The sequence below is a fragment of the Panthera leo genome, chromosome B4 (assembly GCF_018350215.1).
Source record: "Panthera leo isolate Ple1 chromosome B4, P.leo_Ple1_pat1.1, whole genome shotgun sequence".
NCBI classification, from domain to species: domain Eukaryota; kingdom Metazoa; phylum Chordata; class Mammalia; order Carnivora; family Felidae; genus Panthera; species Panthera leo.
Window position 1 is genome coordinate 90,107,860 of NC_056685.1, and position 19,608 is coordinate 90,127,467.

Genomic DNA, 19,608 nt, shown 5'->3' on the forward strand with positions numbered 1-19,608 from the left:
TTAATTCAAGAAGTTTAAAATGGCATATTGCTTTGGCATGCTTATAATATCCATTGATGTTAATTAGAACTCTGCGCATGCATCAGTAGAATATAACTGAAACTGATGTGTAGAACTGTCTTATGTGAAGTAATAGAAAAGCAGTGAGAAGGCATGAAATGCGATAACTTCTATGACAAAGACATGATTTTTCTCACATATAGAAAAGAAAAAAATCTTTAACTTAAGAAGAAACTATTGTCTTGCTTTCTGACTCCTAAGACCTGGAATTTTATTTTCTCTGTATTATATTTAGGACTTGGAGGATAGATAAAATTAAACTGAACCTAAGCGTAGAAACTAAGTATCTTTTTTAAAGATGGAAACCAAGTTGAGGTACAAATTTTATACTCTTTTTAGTTATGGATGTTCCCTGACATCACCTACAAGAACATTCTGAAGGGGAGAGTGACTGGGGTGTTCCAGGAGGGTAAAAGCATCATTTTTTGGCCATAGGATTTTGCTCTCTGGGTCCATCAAAAATTTATCACTGAAAAACATCTGAGTATCCTCTTACACATGACTCCAGATTGGAATGACAATCTATAGTCTGAAAGGGATGACGTTAATTACACAGAGCAAATTAGCAGAGGCTGCACTCCGATGCTGGGTTCAAAGTTCAGCCAGACAGATACTCTCTGAGAGCTATTTTGAGGATAGTACTTTGCTAAAAAGGACATTCACTAACATTTTTCTCTTGGGAGTAAGAAGTGATGCCAGACAACGTCTGGCCTGATATGTTAATTGTAAATCTCCTGGTTTTAAAAACATTTACTTCGCGTGTTTATAAATTGTTGGTTTCTGCTCCATTCACATTCAGGTTTCACCATGTATGCTGTCTCTACCGCTAGAGCGTTAATTTAGTATATCCATCTCTTGCATTGGGCCTGTCCTGCATGTATTCAGACGGCCCTTCCCTCCGACGTCTGTACAACCAACTTCCTCCCTTCCTTCAGAACTTTGCTCAAATATCATCTTCTCAGTGAGGCCAACTTTGACCACTATACTTAAGGTTATAGCCCTTAACTTCTAGCATTCCCAGTCTTTGCTGTGCTCAGTTCAGCTTTTTTCCTTCCTGTGTACTTAACCACCTTGTAAGAGGCTATCCAGTTTACTCACTTGTTTTCATTGTGTTTTTCTTTATCTTCCCCTACCCCTGCTGCTTTCGTGGGAGCTCCATGAGAACAGGATCTTTATTTTGTTCACCGGTATATCCTAAGTATTTAGAATAATGCTGGCATATAGTAGGTGCTTAATACTTACTGAAGGAATGATTGAATATATTTTACTTAGCACAGTACCTGGCACTGTGTTAACAGTCAACACTTTTGATGACTTTAAAAAAACAGAAAAAAAAAACGCTGGATCAGTGTCCCTGTAAGTAAGCTCTGCCGCCCTAGTTTCATGGAAGCCACAGTTGTAGCAAAAGTGTCATGACTGCATGTTAATCCTGGGAATGTTATTCTTGTGTAGGTGCACTAGGAGAGAAAAACCAGAACTGGGTATGCTTCTGCTAGCATGGAAGCTTTTCTTCCCTGTGCTTGACATTTCCTTTATTGGTTATTGGAATGCAAAACAGACAAACAAATATGAAAAAGTGGTTCATGGAATACATTTTACATTCTCTTCTAAAATGAGCCAGATTTGGCTTTTATAAATGCCCACTTAATTTAGAAATTTCTAACACTATCATATCCGGATAGTTTTCAGCTTTCCAATATGACAGACTAATAACCAACAGAAAATTGAACGTTGTAATGAAAATCAGAGTATACCACTTTGAAATATAGTAGCAAGCTATTTTAACATGAATTTTACTGTTTAAACCCGGTAAGGTCAAAGCAAAACAAGATGCTCTTGTCATCTTTTATTTATTTATTATCTTGGGGAAATATTTAATCGTTTCATTTTTTTTTTTTCTGATCCTAGAACCAAAATTAAAGTTATGGGATCTTTGGGTCTTGTTTTGTTTTGATTTTTCACACTGAATGTAAGATTTATGACTTAAAAGTGTTCTAAGACTTAGGTAACAGATCTGATTTACTTCTTAACAGGAAGTTAAAAAGCCTTTCAATGTTTTATAGACTTTGTGAGAATCCCATTTGAACCTTGTCACTGACCCGATGTTGAAGGAATGAACACAGGGAAAACAGACATTGGCTAGCAGACAAAGGTATTTTTCTGAATGTACTGAGGCAGTTATTACTTTTCTCCTTTATTATCTTGTTAGTGGTAGTTCTGGAGCTAAAAGTTATTGCATAATTTAAGAAGAAAGAAGAACGTTGTAGCATAATTTTTCCTCACAGAATAATGACTATGGGCTTTGCAGTCAGAGAGCCCTGGTTTGAGTTGATAATTTTATTTACTGTTTGTCCCTATTAAGTTATGTTACAACCTCTCTGAGCCTCAGTTTTCGTATCTGCAGAATGAGCATGATATCTCTATTTTAGAATTATTGAGAAGATTAAATGTGGCTATGTAAAAATGCTTAGAAATGTGCCTGGCACATAGTAAATACTCAAATTTTAGTTTTCTTTTAATTCTTATTTTAATCATTCTTAAAGACAATTTGTGGGAAAAATACTGTTCTAAGGGAATTATTATAGAAAAATAATTATGAATAAGATACTGCAGCACACTGAAATACTTGACCTGGCTACCTTTCAGAATACATTTTTGACTTCAGAATTTACTGTATTCAGAACGATAATGTGATATTGCATTTACTCGGACAGTGTTTGCTAAGCGATAATTGCCATGATCCTTACAGCAGGCCTGTGAGGGTGTCAGTACATGGCTAAGAGACCGACTTGCCTAAGGTCACATGAGTGGGAAGCAGGCAGAGCCAGAACATGAGTTCTGCTGAAAGTCTGTTTCTACTTAGAGCAAGAGCTTTCCATTGGAGCTTCAAGATAATACTGGCTCTGAGGCAGCAAGCCTCAATGGAACAAGCGTTAATATAAAAGAGAATTTGGGCGTCTTTCAGTAAATAAATACCCTTGAAGGGCGTTCAAGATGGATCTTTATCTATACCAAAGTTGCTCTGTAGGGAATGGTGTGGTGATTAGATACCAAAGTGGCAGTGTCACCCTCTCAAATATACTTTGTGTTGCAGGTATATACACACAGCCTCACTTGTGCCTTCAAAGTACTCTATTAAACATTTAAATAAAGGAAAAATCTTTCCGTAACATACTTCTAAGCCAATTTAGAGGTCATTGAACAGATGTCATATAATACTAATGTTAAATTACCCTGTGTAATAAGAAAATTACAGTTCCTAAGTGAAGATAGTAAAGGGAAACCATCCAATGAATTATTGTAGAATTTCAAAATGAAATAATTTCTTCAAAATTAACAGTGGCACCATATGACTTCAGGGAAGTGTGTCTGAGAGGGAGAAGGGAAATCAGAGACAAAAGAGAAGCCTTTCTGTGTTTATACATGTCAGTTTTCAGTTATGATGCTGGAAGAGCTAATGTAATGGTAGAGCTTTCAATTGTCCAGGAAGTGTATTATTAAACTATGTGGCAAGAAATTGATTAAAATCTGACTAACTGCTCACCGGGTTGTTTAATATAAAATCACAATAGCTGTTCTAGTCTACATATCCTTCTTTTTGCTATTAGGTACACTTTAAAAGCCTAATTATTTTGAGAACGTGGTCTGACCAAAGAATGAAAACGTACAAAGTTTGACAACTTTAAATAAGCACTAGCATTTCTTAAAGAAAAAAAAAAAACACCTCACTTACAGTTAGGAAACAATATTTATATTTAAGGTTGAAAAGCCAGGATATAGGAAAATTTTGCTAATTTGGAAGATGACCTTTAAGTGCACCAAAACCAAATAATTTGTAGGCTATGACATAGGGCACATTCCTACAAAATTTGTGTGAATGCTGCTTTAGTGGTTCTTGAAAGACAAACAAAGAAAGCTGGAATGAAATCTTTATCCCCCTCCCAAATCAGATGGGGTCTGACAAAAGAGTACAGCAGCACCCTTTCAGAGCTTGCCATTAAAACGAGGTCTCTGTAGCACAGTTAATGAGATGGTTCATAGTGGAAAACAATCTGTTTTTAAGAATGTTTAGATCAAAAGTAATTTCTAATCTATGAAATAAGGTCTCCTCAATACCCTTCATTCACGACTAAAGCTTTTATGTTTGTATTATTTACTTCAATCAGATGTTTTCAATTTTACCTTTTCTCTCTGTACAAATGCTTGACATGGTTCGTCAATACTGACCAACAATTTTATTCTTTCTTCAGAAAAGGGAGATTTTTTGAGAGAGGGAGAATGAAAAAGAGAGAAACATCTTTGCCTAAACGATTTGCAAGCATCTGTGCTTTAAGCTACTTTTTATGAACACTCCTTAGTAAATGACTCAAGGTAAAAAAGCAGAAAAGCATCCAATGTTAGGAAATTGCAATCCAATACCATGTAATTTAAACCTGCAGTTTGCTTCTCTTGTACTAAATGACATACAGATGGGTAGCTTAGTTCTCTCAACTTTGGGAACACAATTGGTCTTTTTGTATGAATGAACATATATTAACAAAAATATTTTGGACAGCATTGTTTAATTCTAGTTGTATAGATTTTAATTACCATGCCACTGGACGGAATACTTTTAACCAGTAGATTTTGTCACGTTAGACATGCAGTTAGTCTAACAAAATCCACAAAGGTACAACCCTTCCAACTGATAAAGAAATACAAAAAAAAATAATAATAATTTTTAAGAAGTCTAGAGTGAACGGAGCAGAAACTCAGCTATCCCAGTCAACTGATACGTAACAAAGAGCAGCTCAGCACTCAGGCTCTGGAGAGGCTTGTTCTGACAGGACAAACACTTCTCATCTACCCCTTGGAAATATTACAAGTGTAAGGAGTAGGTGTTTGGATAAAGCCTAGTATAATATGGGTTCCACTGAGATGAGAGACCAGCACACCATTAGTGATATGCCAGCTGTTCCTGCGGATCTTTCCAGGCCAGAGCAGGGCCAGCGTGCTCTGTGGAAGGTCAGGAGAGGCGCTGTTTGACAACCCACAGGCCTGCTCCAAGGTGCGACTTTCTCTTTGGCTCTGCTTAGCTCTCTTCCCGCCTCTGTATTTTCTCATAGAGAATCATCCGCTCTATCTTGGTGGCCCTGATCCTGGAAGCTGATATGCTTCTTCAATCCCACAATCAGGGTAACTGGTTAGTCAATTTTGTCCTGGTTGAATTTCAGTGATCTCACATACTATGACATTGGGGGACTGACAAGTAAAAGAAGTAGAAAATGTTTCTATTCTAAATCAGAATTCTTTTTATTTCACAGAAGTTGAGTTTAGTCTTCAGGGAACGAAGCAAGCTTTCTTTCAGTAACTTCAAAACGTGATAAGAGATTTTTGCACATGGGGCCAACTGCAAGCCTTTTTCCCACTGTGATGGATGACAAAAGGAAAAAAAAAAGCAATTTGACTGCAGTGAGTAAGGGTTGCCCCGTCTCAGAGTTATATTTCTTTTCCAATTCATTTGTGTAGGTAAAATAAAATACTACGTATAAACAGGTGTTGTCTGAACATTTTACTGCAGTCTGTATAGGTTGAAATAAAAGATGCCATTGTTATTAAAATCACATTAAAATCATTTCACCATTCAAATATACTCAGTGAAGTCTTCCTAGATACACTTTGCAAACAGAAGATGTAGGTCTGTAAGTAAAATCACATTCACTTTTCTTCTTCTCTTTGTCTTTCCCCCCTCCCTATTTTTCTCACCTTTTCTTTGGAACTTATTGAATCTACATTAGTGTCAATGCCTTCTGGAGTCTATTAAAATTTTCTTGCTGCCTGCTTAACCTGGTAAGATACAATCTTTAAAAGACATTCATTTTTAAGGGCTCCACAGAACCTAGTGCAGTATCTGACAATCACAGAGAACAGCAATTCCTAGTCACGGGAAAAAATGCATCTTTAGGGTTAAAAAACAAAAATAGGATGGTATTTAAATCACCCAGAATGGAAATTAAATGACAGTTTCCAGCTATTCTACTGAGTTGCAAAGTTTTTGAATGGGGAGTTATTATTTAACCTAATATGCCCATCATCTTATCTATATACAGTGTAAATGCTTATAAATGGAGCTATGCTTTTGGAATTTATTTGAAAAAACAAGGTCATGGTTTCAGGAGACGTAAAGGATGTACTACCATCTTTGTGAATGTTCAGTGAGTCATTACCATCACATGCTAGTATCCTTGGCTCTAGCACCTTGTCAGTGCTCCCATGGAATCACCTGAACCTTGAGAAGGATTCTCTGTAAACGGAGAGAAATAGTCAGCTGCGTTGAAGTAAGTTTGGTGCGTGAGGGGCTGGTCTGGTGGTTGACCAGTGACTGCTAAAGCTGGGCTGTGGCGGCCAGCCAAAGCAAGCATTCGGGATCCAAGCTAAAAAGCCTCCTTCTCCCATGTCCTCTCTTTTTCCAGGGTCATGTAGGGATAAAAAGAACTGTAAGGTGGTCTTTTCCCAGCAGGAACTAAGGAAGCGGCTGACACCCCTGCAGTACCATGTCACTCAGGAGAAAGGGACCGAAAGGTAAGATGAGCTGCGAGGAAAGGTCATTAAGTAAGAGCTAGTTTTCTTCACCCCGCCCCCACCCCCTGCTTTGAATCCTGTTCCTTGCCATTTAATTTAAAGAATGCTACACCTCTTTGCTAACATCTACAAATTGGTATCCTTGAAAAGGTTGAAAATGGTACTGTTTAGGTGAAGACTAAGTTTTATTTATTCTTTCCCCCATTCAATGAACACTCTATCTTATGTAAAGTCACAAGGCTTTTATTAAGGGCCTGTTTTTAGTTTACTACAAAATGTGTGGAAGTAATAGCGAGTTAGGTACATTTTTGGGGAAGACATCACAGTAAGCAAAACCACGAGGGACATGGCGCTGTGCCAGGACGCTGAAATTTTGAAGGTGGCCATTGTAAGTATAGACGTTTTGGCTGCAAAAAGAAGGTAGCATAATTTAGTTCCTTTCTACCCCACTCCAATTTCTTTTTGAAGCACATGTGGAGAAAGTATTTATTGGCTCATTTGTGGTTGGAATGTCAAAAATTTTCAATAACTGCCCTCACATGGCTTTGGTCCTTGGAAATTCGCCCTAAGTCCTGAAAAAAGAGTCTGTTCACTTCCAAGACGTTTTTAGTGAATAAAGTCTCTCTCAGCTGATTCCAGCTCAAAGGTAACTTGCCAAGGTCCAACCATTTTGTTGTTTAATTTATACCATGGAGGCTGGCATAAGGCCGTGACTTACCTCTGATCCAAATTTATTAATGATGTAACTTCTTGTTTTCATTCATGAACTGAAAGAGCTCTTTACCACACATGGGGTCCTTGTTAATAGGCAACACTCTCTTCCTGTCACAGTATATACTGTTTACTGAGTTTGCCAAATGTTGAATCTCTGACAGAGTCTACCCTCACCACACAATGAGCCGACGGTGGGCTTCAGTCTCAGTCCAGGAGGACCTCTACCCGTCCTGTTGTGTACATGACGAGCAAAATGATTGAATGCACACAAACAACTAGAGATTAGGTCATTCTTAAAAATTCTGTTTATAAAAAAATTGGACCTCATAAAGAGGGTGAAAGGATAATAAAAACAAGCTGCAGAGCACATAGACTTTTTGTTGGGCTAGCACAGCTGATTTGCATTAGTGGAATGACCTCCTAGCCTTTAAGATTGTTAACTTAGAAAAATATTCCCTTAAAGCTGCAATATTCCTTTTCAAACCAAAAAATAAGTCTCCTTCCACTTGAAGTCTTGGACCCTTCTGCATTTTGGGGTATACACTCTTGGACACTGTAGAGTAGGCAGAAATCTTGTGTAGTAATGTTTTCTTCTGCGAATCTGAACTACAAGCTGTTTTTTTTTTTTTATAGCAAAAATTTTTTCTAAGCATTACATAACTAGATGGCTTGGGTTTGTTTTTTTTTTTTTATTTAACTTGCACTGGTTTGGAGTAGTTATATGCACATTTTATTATATAGATTTGAAGTATATTAGTAATGTTCAGATTTCCATATGTTTGGTCTGTTCTCATTTTAGGACAAAAAGCCCTTGAAAGATTTATTAGAGAAATCTATTTTAAGCAAATACATTCTATAAGAAATAATGCGAACTTTGTTTAATTGTTTTAATGCCCTGTGTATTTGTTTATCAGTGCCTTCGAAGGAGAATATACACATCACAAAGATCCTGGAATATATAAATGTGTCGTTTGTGGAACTCCATTGTTCAAGTAAGTATGTTAAAAACCTATGGATATGGACACTTCACAGATGGTAACAAGCTAGTTATTGCTCATTCACATTAAAATCTTTATAGTACTGCTAAAAAAAAAAAGAATCTTCATACTACTAAATTCTCTTATTTCTATTATTTCTGTTTTCTCCCCACAAGAGTAATTACTGACTTTCATAATAAATTACCAGCTTGCTAGGCTGGCTGACTTTGCCCTGTTTGGACCTTTAAAATTCACAGTGTTAACTTGTTCATCGCAATTAACCATGGTGCTTACAAGGGCTATGAAAGAGATTTTGGTGGGCATAGAAACATTTATATCGTTGTTGATTTTTCCGTTATCAAGTGATGGCCCTGAATTTATTGGTTGGGCCGTGGTGAAAGTTCTTCGTGTGCATCCTTCAGATTGAGTGATAAGCCACCTAGTCGATTACTCATACTTCTGCGAGGAAGTGCAGTACCTGTATCAAAAGTAACACGGGACTTCCAACAGATAGTTGTACATATGTAAACAGATTATGTAATGAGATTTTGACAGTTTTTGCACTGATCCACAATCTTTATTTTAAAGATTCCCAGTAGTTTCCTATGAAACAAGCAGTGCATAGGCTTTGTCGCCCAAATCGTTAATTCAGACAGTGTATTCTGGAGATTATGGATCTTATTCAAGAAAGGAAAATCTTCACCAAAATTTATTTATCTAGGTGTAGAAAATCCTAGAAGCCCTGTACTTCCCACCGGGATGCTGATTTAGGGGAATGAAAAGACAGAAACCTTAATTGAGGGTAAATGTCATTTATTTAAAGCAAAATTACAAATTTCTTAGGGGAATTGAACAAACAAGAATCTGATATGTGTAGCATGTAAAACATACTTAATATCTCTCCATAAATGTTTCCCTTTTAAAGCACTTGCATTTACGGATTTTCCAGAAATAACAGGAAACAGTAGTTTCCTTGAAATTTTTTAAAAAAGTATAAAACCTTTCTTAACTTGCATAAACCTTATTGTACATTAGTGTTGGTTGAGAATCTGTTCTGAATTCTTATGTATTTATTCTTCATGTTAAAAAAAACCAGCCCTTCAAATTGTCACCCATTTCCTCTCAGAAAACACACATCTTTATATTTCAACACCTTTAGCTTGTGTCATAATAGTTGATATAACACTTAAGATAGTTGCTGAGCCATGTTAAACTTGTTAATATCCCAAATGGTAAAAATTGGCCACATCCCCTTTGCCTTTTGTTTAAGATTCCCCATCTCTTTCCCTATCATGTGATTCAGTAGAGTAGTGGATCTAAGGAGAGCTTACTGTTTTAAATAAGAAACAGAACCACTATAAATGAAGGATTTAACCCATGTGAGATTTTGAGTCACAAATACTGAAAACCTTTATTTAAACATAGGTACTGGTGAGATTCAAGGAGTTTCACATTTGATGTGACATTATGTCTATTTCCTTTAGCATTCTTGTAGGGAAACCTTTAATTTTTCTAAGTTTCTAAGGAATATGGGTTAATATTTTTATTCTATTTCTCCCTCACCCTATTTTTAAATTGTATGCTTCCTCTTATCTTGTCAATTTAAGGAGGGGGGAATGCTTTAGCCTTTATTATAGAATGCATTCATTCATTGGTCTAGTGCTGCCGTCTTCATACTGGAGACAGCAAGGTGTCCACCAACACTTTCCAGGGGCCACAGGGCACAGACAGTTTTGAGGGAATCAGTTTTCTGGTCCTCAACCTCTGTATGTATGCGTCCCTGAAACTCATGTGCGTGAGAGAGTCTGTGCTCAGCTGCCTCTTTCTTCCTATCTCCTCTATCATAATCCCCTTCTCCCGCGTTACAGAAGATATCATACCTTTCACCCATCCCAAATCTTACTATGATTTATTGTCCTGGGATAGCATCTCTAAGGCATCAAGCAAAATGACAGTTTTGGTAAGACTGCTATCTGCTTATCTTTCTCTCCATCTGTTATCTGGTGTCTGTCTATGCATTTTCTACCTGTCTCCTTAAGTGAGATGGTTGTCCTGAGAATACGTATCCACATATTTCTTTAAATTTTAAAAATGAAACTCTTTTTTTTGATTGTTTGATTTGATTGATCGATACAACAGAGAGGACTACCTTTGCCAATGAGGTTGCATGGTGGACTTTTTCACTTCCTAGATGATCTAAATATGTAGCTTTTTAAGGTTTTGACAAAAATGTATTTTAAGCATGTAATCTATTTACAGACACCAGAAAAGTCACTTATTTTTTCAATTATTGAAATTTTGATAAGAAATGTTAGGGGTTACTTTAAAATATATAAGGGAGTATATGTCAGTAAACCACACAGTAATTTGAACAGGAAAAGTATAATTTAAAGAATTACTCCCTCTAACAGAGGATTGGGGTAATGAGGGATTGGCTGGCAGGGAGTAAATAGAAATTCTAGAGAATACAGAACTCACAAATAGAAGAAGGAATCATGACCACTAGGGCTGAGATAGAGCCCAGGGAAAAGCTCCCCGTGTGCCCCGCTCCCCACTTTCCTCTCCCAGGGGCTGAGATCTGGGTCTTATTGGAGAGGGCATGGCTGTACCTAAAATAGCAGAGAAATCACCGCAGTGCCATGACTGTGTGACTTTCTGGAAATCTGCCCTCTGAAGTGCTGGGGAAAGCTGTGTATAGGGAGGTATCTCACTGTAGATACTCCACTGCAAAAGTACCTGGGTTGGGGGGGGGGTGGGGCGCCACGGGAAGCTGCTGGCTGCCAGGTGCTGCTGATTCCTGGCCCCAAAAGCAGCACCTGGCACCAGAGAGGCTGCTTGTGCTGTAGGAGCCTGTCACCAGAAGAGTGGTGTGTGGGGCAGAGGCCGGGCGCTGGGAGAGCTGTCTGTGTCAGGGGCCGGCTGCGGCAGGAGCCATTCACTCTGCAGCAGCCTGGCTTTGGAGAAGCTACCTACACAGCAAGGGCCCAGAAGAAGAGAAGCGACGTGCCCTGCAAAAGCCAGATGCTAGAGAAGCCACACGCTCTGCAGGAGCCTGCTGAGCAAACATCCTGAAACTAGGAGGGGAACACACCTTGCTCTTCCATGGTCTTTGTCCTGTGCCCTCTGCTGACAAAGTTTAATATCATGTTAGCTGACAAAGAAAAAAATGTTTAAAGGTCCCAGCTCCCTTTTAGCAGAGTAGGGAAGGTTAGAGGACAGAGAGGCAATAAATTGATAAAAAGCACAGAATGTATATATACAAATACATATTTTCCCAGATTATACACACACACACACACACACACACACACACACACACACACACACACATATATATATCCCAATATATGTGTTTTCCCAAAATTCTTTTATTGACTTTCATGAGTAAGTTTCAAGGCCACTCACTAGTTTAGTGAAGTAATGGCATCACTAACAGACAACTTGTTGAGATAGTTGGTTTCATACTTTGGACGACAAGGTGCAGGGAACCAAAGGGGTGTGTGAGTGAGAAAGTGTATGGGGTTTTTGTTTGATTGTTAGGGAGCAGGGAGTAAGGGAAGAAGATGGGGCAGAAGAGACCAAATAAAGTAACAACATGAGAGATAATAGTGCGAGGGAAACAGATAAAAAATAAGGTAAAATAAAGAAGTGCTGAGTTTGAAAATGCCTAATCATTAGCAATGTGAAAAGATTGTTTTCCCAGTTGCCATTTCTGTTATCAGTATTCATAGTGTATGTGCATGCACATTCACATGCGTATAATTCTCTTCTTTCATTTGACTAATATCTGTATACATAATATTTCCTTACAAAAAAGGCCATTCAATTATTCTCCTTTCATTTTCAAACTTGTGCTCTACCCTGAGTATGCTCCCTTTCAACAATATACTGCTTTCTTACTGCTTACCAAGTACAAGAACCTTATTCACGGACTGCATATAAACCAAATGTGTAATTTATTCCATGGTTCACATTTTCTTCACATACACAAACTCTACCAACCTAGTTTATTTCTCATGTAGTATTCCTGGGTTTCAGTTAGTAAATTAGCCGACAGAAGTAAGAATGTTCTCCCCTCTGGTTATTTGAACTTCTAAAATTTCATAAAATGAATTTATTGCACATCAGATAAACCAGAGAAGGCATTGGTGAAATAATGTAATTCAGAATGTATTTTTGACCACTTATATTTGCTTTGGCTGACACTTTGCCAGGTGTTGTGGAACAAATAAAATAAATTTATGAACTATTTTTTCCTTAAGGTACTTACAGTTTTGTTGGAGTGATAGGAAAAACAGAATGAACAATGATAAAATATGGAAAAATAATGCCACTGTCTATCTGGATGTGTCTGTTAGAAATGAGTTCATGTGTAATAGGAGGGGTATATGACTGCATCAGAGTTGGACCAGTTGTCGCAGAGTTGATGAGACCACACTTTACCAGGCAGAGAAGGGTTTCGTTTTTTCCAGGTGGAGGATGCCCGATAGAGAATGCCATGGAGAAGAAGAATTGGAGATAGGATCAAAAGTGGATTTTGCAAGGAAACAGTTAGGAGACTGGTCCAGTAGGAGTGGGGAGGTGAGTTATGTTGGGAATAGTGGGAGATTTGGCTGGAGGGTTAGAAGGGACCAATTAAGAAGGCCCTGAGATACCAGAGAGGACGTTTAAATTCCTACTAAAACCCTTTAAGCCCTGGGATCTCTTCCTCTAGGAAGCCCAGACTCAGCCTTCCAGGGTGAACTTTGGTGTCCTTTATCTCTGCTCCCACGACACCTTGTGTCCACCTCCATCCATGTACTTCCCATGTTGTTTTGCAGTTACCTGTCTATATGCCTGTCTGCCCACTAGTAAGGGAACTCCCACAGCAAGGCCAGGCCTTACTCATGTTTCTATCTCTAGCCCTTAGCATGTAATAATCACTAAGTATTTGTTTGTTGGTCAGATTCATGTCTAAACTTTGTTAGATGGGTTATGGAGAAATTTCAGATAAGTCAGTAGCGTGATGAAAATGGGAAGTAAGCCACAACAGGGTAGAAGATAGCTTTCTGGGGGTGAAAAGAGAAGGCAATAAGGGTATGACAGCCTCAGTGGAAACTTTTTTCCTTGGTAGCTAATAAACCTCAGCATTATCCATGTATAATCAACTCCTAATAATTTTGTTTAAGACTTGGAAGAAACATATAGGATAGTTTTTATTCTGTATGCATTAACTTATCAGGCCTCTCACTGAATAAATAGCTCATTTTATACAGAGTCATGAATGATAATAATAATAATAATAATAATAATAATACAAGAACTAACATTTACATAGCACTTAATATGGCAGGCATGGTTATAAGTGCTTTATGTAAATTCAACTTTTTAATCTTCATAACAACAGCACATTTTACAGTTGAAGAAACTGAGAGAGGATAAATGCTTTGAGAAGATCACATACCAGTATACAAATAGATTTAGAATAGTAACACTCAAACTTTTAGGCAAGAAGAAAGGTAAAGAATTAAAGGAAGATAAAGTTTTAATAATTTATTTTGGTCACTCTAGTCTCATTATTTTCCTGAATAGAAATGAATGGAATGAATGGAACACACACACATGTGCGTGCGCCCACCCACACGCCCACCTCAGTTCCTTGAAAAATCTGCTCTTCGTTGTAGTAGTTGAATTGACAGTTGAAGACCATTCCAATCCAGGGAGGGCTGAACCAAAGGTAGACCCATCATGGCAGGCCATCAGTAAGGACTCAGCTTCACACTGGTTGTTTTTAGGGAAGTCCCTTGGAATCCCGACAGGAAGATGTAGTAATGTCCAGGAAGCCATCAGGCCATTCAGCATCTGTGAGGTAGAACAGCAGCAGGGTTCATGGGCAGGATTCTAGTTATTGAAACTTGAAGGTCATTTTATTTTCACATTGACCGCCCCCATTACATTTTCTCAAGTAACTGTATTCCAGATTTTCACCACTTTTTTTGAATTCTCTCTATACGTTTCTGAGAAGCTGAGGCCAACTGACATGAGCTATCTTTTTTTTTTTTTAATGTTATTTATTTATTTTGAGAGAGAGCACTAGCAGAGGTGGAGCGGGGCGGCGGGGGGGCGGGGGGGAGGCGGGGAAAGGCAGAGGGAGAGAGAGAATTTTATGAAACCGTGACATCATGACCTGAACCAAAGTCAAGAGTCGATGCTTAACCAACTGAGCCACCCGGGCTCCCTGACATGAGCTATCTTAAATGTCTTTTCCTTCTATCTCGAAAATTTTTTTAATGTTTATTTATTTTTGAGAGAGGGTGAGAGAGAGCAGGGGAGGGGCAGAAAGAGAGAGAGACAGAATCTGAAGCAGGCTCCAGGCTCTGAGCTGTCAGCATAGACCAGATGAGGGGCTTGAACTCATGAACTGTGAGATCACGACCTGAGCCGAAATCAGTCGCTTACCACCCAGGTGCCCCTTCATCAAAAATTCAGAACAGGCAAGGGCTAAAAGCAACGGGTGGCACCAACTGAATATTAGCCCAGATGTGTGACCTCAGCCTTATCACCTATGAAAAGGGGCAAAATAAAACCGAACAGGTGTAAGAACTGAATACAGGAAAAGGCCTATGGCCGATATTCAACAAATGTTAAAGTCAAGTGGCCTGACAAAGTTTTGGGAACATATCCTGCTATCACAGCAGCCTAAGAAGCTCCTTAAAATGTGAGAAAGTACAGGCTTTCTGAGAGGGAGTCTGTCTGTTAACAGTAGATATTAGTGTGATGAGTCACTGCTTCAGCTGTGTTGCTACATTTCAAATGGAACTCTGCTGCCAAAGTATTCACACATGCTACATTTCACATGAGCCTCCTGTGCAATTTTATTCTAGGCTACTAGAAAATTTAAGCAGTTTTTCAACTCTTTAAGAACATAAGCCTTTTCACTGAAGAAATTCCAGTTCGGTGCCACACACAATTTACTCAGCTATGCTATTCCACGGATGCTATTCCACTTAGCATTAAAGGAGATTTTCCACATAAACTTTTCCCCTTCTGCTACAATATTGTGTCTGCGGGTGTGCCTGTGTGCATATGGGAACATGTGTGTGTTGTGGTTGTGAGTGGAGGAGATGTAAAAGGGAGGGGCATTTTCCATTCTTACTGTCTATTCAAATCCTATTCTCTCAACCCTTTAAAATGCTATCCGTATAGTATTTATTCATAAACCATTCCGGTCACTATGGAATCCTACCAGGAAGAGTAATAGGAACTTAACTTCTAGCTTTCTTTTTATGAACTCTAGCTAGAAATTGCTCATGATTCCAGCAAATGTTTTCTAACCTTTAACAAAGTGCATTTAACTTGAATTTAGAAGATTCGAATTGCCCTTCACCTCATTCTAAATCCTTAATCCAAGTAAACTTTTCAGTACAATGAAACTGCTCTGAAATGAACTAGATTTCTGAATAGTGGCTTAAACTGGAGTTATATCTACATAACTCATATATTATTTTGAAGAGAATGTAAAATTGACTTCTCTCATCCCATTGACCCTTCCTGTCTTGTCCCCACAAACAGTGATTTACAGGACAAGTATCTGTAACAGAGGGAGTTAACTTTTCTATCTACATTTCATCTGAAAGCTTAGGGCAAGACCACAGCTAGATTGAAAGAAATGTACTTCCTGGAGCTACTGGCAAAGATAGGGAGCAAAAAAACATTGCTAATGCCTGACTCGTTAAACTGCTGGGGGTGGGGGTGGGGGAAGAAAGAAAGACAAGACAAGAAAGAAAAGCATAAATAGCATAAAAGCATACATAAAACAAAGAACAACTCCATTTGAGAAACCAGAAAACTATAGCAAGTCATGATTCAGAGTTTAACAATATGCAAAGGTAATTATAACTGCATTTCCTGACACAGAAAGGAATTGGAGCAATGCCTACACATAAAATCCCTGGATAGCTGGAAGGGAGTTTGGGTGCGTGTGTGTGTATCTGTGTTTTGCAAGAAGAAAAGTGGGGGCAGAGCAATCTTGCCCTTTATTACTTAAATCACAATCCCAGTTCTTTCATTCATTTTCCAAATATGGACAGAAATAGCTTAGATTCTTCTTAATGAACTAGAATGGATAGTTAGATTAAACTGGGAAAAACAGTAGGCAAAGTTTTAACTATGATTCATGTAAATTATCTTGTTTGCATGAATATGAACCAGAATATTAATGAGTAATTATTATGACAGTTCACAGACTTTGAAACTATGGAAGGACATCTTCTGAAAAATAATGTGCAAGTTTTAGCGAGTGATTCCAAGGCCATCCACAAAGCTGCCTCTTCCTGTGAATGAATAATTCTTTCAAAACGTGGTCACTGATTCAAGGAGACTGCATAAATTTTCATTCAGATTCATGTCCTCAGTGTGTCTTCTACGTGGATAAGTAACCCATCACATTATCAAACACAAGTGCAGAAGCCATCCAGAGTACCAGATGGAAGGTGGTGGAGGTTCCCGTGTGGACTTGCTGTATAACCATATGCAGGTTCCTTAAGTGTTCATCTCATTTTTCTCATCTTAAGATGGTGAAAATAATATCAACCCTTTCTAACTCATGGCACTGCTGTAGCAAATGAAATAATTACATAAGCATGCTGTAAAAGATATAAAGATACAAGTATAAAAAGTAAGGTTTGTAAAAAACTGTGCAGCTTTAAGCAAATTTGCATGGTAAAGTATAAACAGCAGGCAAATCTAAAGTTCTCAAAATTAAGTCAGTATAGTTTGCTTTTGATTCCAGCATTACCACGTTTTATAATATCGTTGGACCTAGTGATCCATACCCAAAATAGTTTTAGTTTCTGCTGAATAATTAAAAACAAATTTAGTATAGATTCTAAATTCCCCAAATAATGTGACTTACATGAGTAGCTGAGAGTTTAAATACATTAGTTAGCGGAAAGTCTCTCCTTAACAAATCTATAAACTTTTGAGAGAGTAGGTCATGATTTAGGATTTTTGTAATCCACATCTCCACCCAGTGCAGGGGCATAGGACTTTGCTTATCCTTGGTACTCAACTATTTGTGAGATAAATAGTTTAATTCCAGTTAAGTCAAGAATAATTGTAGCATTAAATGATTCAAGTTGATACTGGAATGGGGGAAGTATAAGTAGATACTTGGTGATAGACTCCCCTAATTGTTATCTCCTACCACACTTTCTAAAGTGTTTTCTGTAGATCACTCATAGAACTTTCTTTGGATGCTTATTTCAACAATAGCATTGCTTGCAACTGCAAAGGCATATTTGTCCCAACTAAGGAAGAGATGGAAATGTCTATGGCTGGAAACTTATACAAGGAAACATTAAAAGAGCAAAAAGTGACAAAAAAAATAAGAGTCAGCTACCCAAAGCTGTATCAAAAGAGAAGTTCATAGTCAAATATTTTTTATTATTAAATATAAGAAAGAGTAAAAATAACTGAACTAAATAGTCAACTCAAAATGCTAGAAAAATAACAAAAACAATAAAATAAACTAGGGTAAAGTGCCTACCTTTCCTTCCAGGGAATTGCCAGACATTCACAAGGAGAGATACCAGCAGACCTGGGTGTTTCATCCTCGGCACTATTGACATTTGGACTGGATAATTCTTTGCTACAGGGGGCTGCCTTATACACTGTAGGATGTGTAGCAGCATCCCTGACCTGTACTCACTAGATGCCAGTAGCACTAGTCTCATTCCCCAGCCCTCCCACCCCATCCCCACAAGCTGACAAAGAAAAATTTCTCCAGATAATATCAAATACCCACAGGGCAGGGGCGGGGGGGTGGGGTGCAAAATCACCTCCATTTGAGAACAACTGATCTTAACAACCAAAAGAACAGTAAGTCAAGCTCTGATTTGTAGTGTTTGCTGATTTCTGTGTGCAAATACTTCTACCATGGGCCATATTTCAAGCTACAAATGTGACCTCACCGAATGTGGAGTTGGGAAGAGATGCGTAGTAACACCATTCATTATATAATTTTTCTGTATACACCTACAACAGATGTAAAGAACACAGATAACAGTTAAATTTAGTAAAAAAAAATTAGAAATGGTGAGTTTGGGAGTATTACTTTTGCTTTTAATATAATTTATTTAATTGTTAATTTATATAACTTATTTTTAATAATGCCTATACTTAGCAACTGACTCTTACATTCCTAGAATTTTAGCAATATGCTCTCTCAAGCTTCAGCACACCAAATTATGGGTGCAAAGCAAGGGAAAACCAAATATATCAAAACCTTCAGCCCAGCCTCAAGTCCATGATTAGATTAAGGTAGTCTTCCCTTTCCCCTCCCCACTCTAGCTACCTATCAGAAGATAGGATGAACCATCTATAAAAGAAGGTGACATTATCCAGCATCCAGTGTTTCATACACAATGTCTGGCATTCATCAAAAATTACCAGGTATACCAAAGTGAAGGACTAAGGGAAAAAAACTAACAAAAGAAACAGGTCTACAGATGGCCCAGATATCCAGATATTTAAGTCATCAGACACAGACTTTAAAATAATTCTGATGAACATATTTAAAAAAAAATAGATGACAAAATGAATTTCAATGGAGAACTAGAATCTATTTTAAAGTATAAAGTAGTTTTAGGGCTGAAAAATGCCATACATGAAATATAAATACAAGAGAAAAAAGAAGCAGGATTAGTGAACAGAAAAACAGGTAAGTAGAAAATATTCAGACTGAAGCTAAGGGAGCTAAAAAAAATGAAAAGTTATTGAGAAGCTAATACAAGAATTACAGTTTCAGGAATGACATATTACAGCCATAGAAAGGGAAGAAACAGGTAATGGGAAAGAAGCAATATTTGAAGAGATAATAGCCAAGGATTTTCCCAAACGGAGGGAAAAAAAAAAAAAAAAACACCTCAAGTCAAGATTTAAAAAGTGCTATAAATCTGAAACAGGGTGAATACAAAAAACAAAACAAAACAAAAAAACCACATCTGGGTACATCACAGCAAATCTGATGAAAATCAAAGGCAAGGAGAAGGTCTTAAAAGCACTCAGATAAATTAACTTGAAAAATAAAAACAATTAGACCTATTAAATAAAACCAAGGGGTCAAAAAGACCAATAAAGTTGACCATTTCTTTCAGGCCCAATCAAGAAAGAGAGGGAGAAAGAAAAGAACATAGGTCCCAAACACTAGGAATGAAAATTGGATAAAACCAAAGACATGGAAAAAAAATTAATGTAATATGCTATGTATTCCTATTCTAATTAAAAATCTCAGCGTAATTTTTTTTAATTAGGTAAG

At 37.7% G+C, this 19,608-nt stretch overlaps 1 protein-coding gene across 5 annotated transcripts in view; it reads left to right on the forward strand.

Moving 5' to 3' along the window:
• Nucleotides 1-19,608, forward strand: part of MSRB3 (methionine sulfoxide reductase B3) — a 170,477-nt gene that overhangs the window by 42,049 nt on the left and 108,820 nt on the right. For all 5 annotated transcript variants that reach the window (XR_006204937.1, XM_042947080.1, XM_042947079.1 and 2 more), the window contains exons 3-4: nt 6,513-6,621; nt 8,250-8,327. Coding sequence is in view for 4 of the 5 variants with exons in the window: in XM_042947080.1 (XP_042803014.1) it covers nt 6,513-6,621; nt 8,250-8,327 (187 nt within the window). In the remaining variant the exon portion in view is untranslated. The remainder of the gene's footprint in view (nt 1-6,512; nt 6,622-8,249; nt 8,328-19,608) is intronic.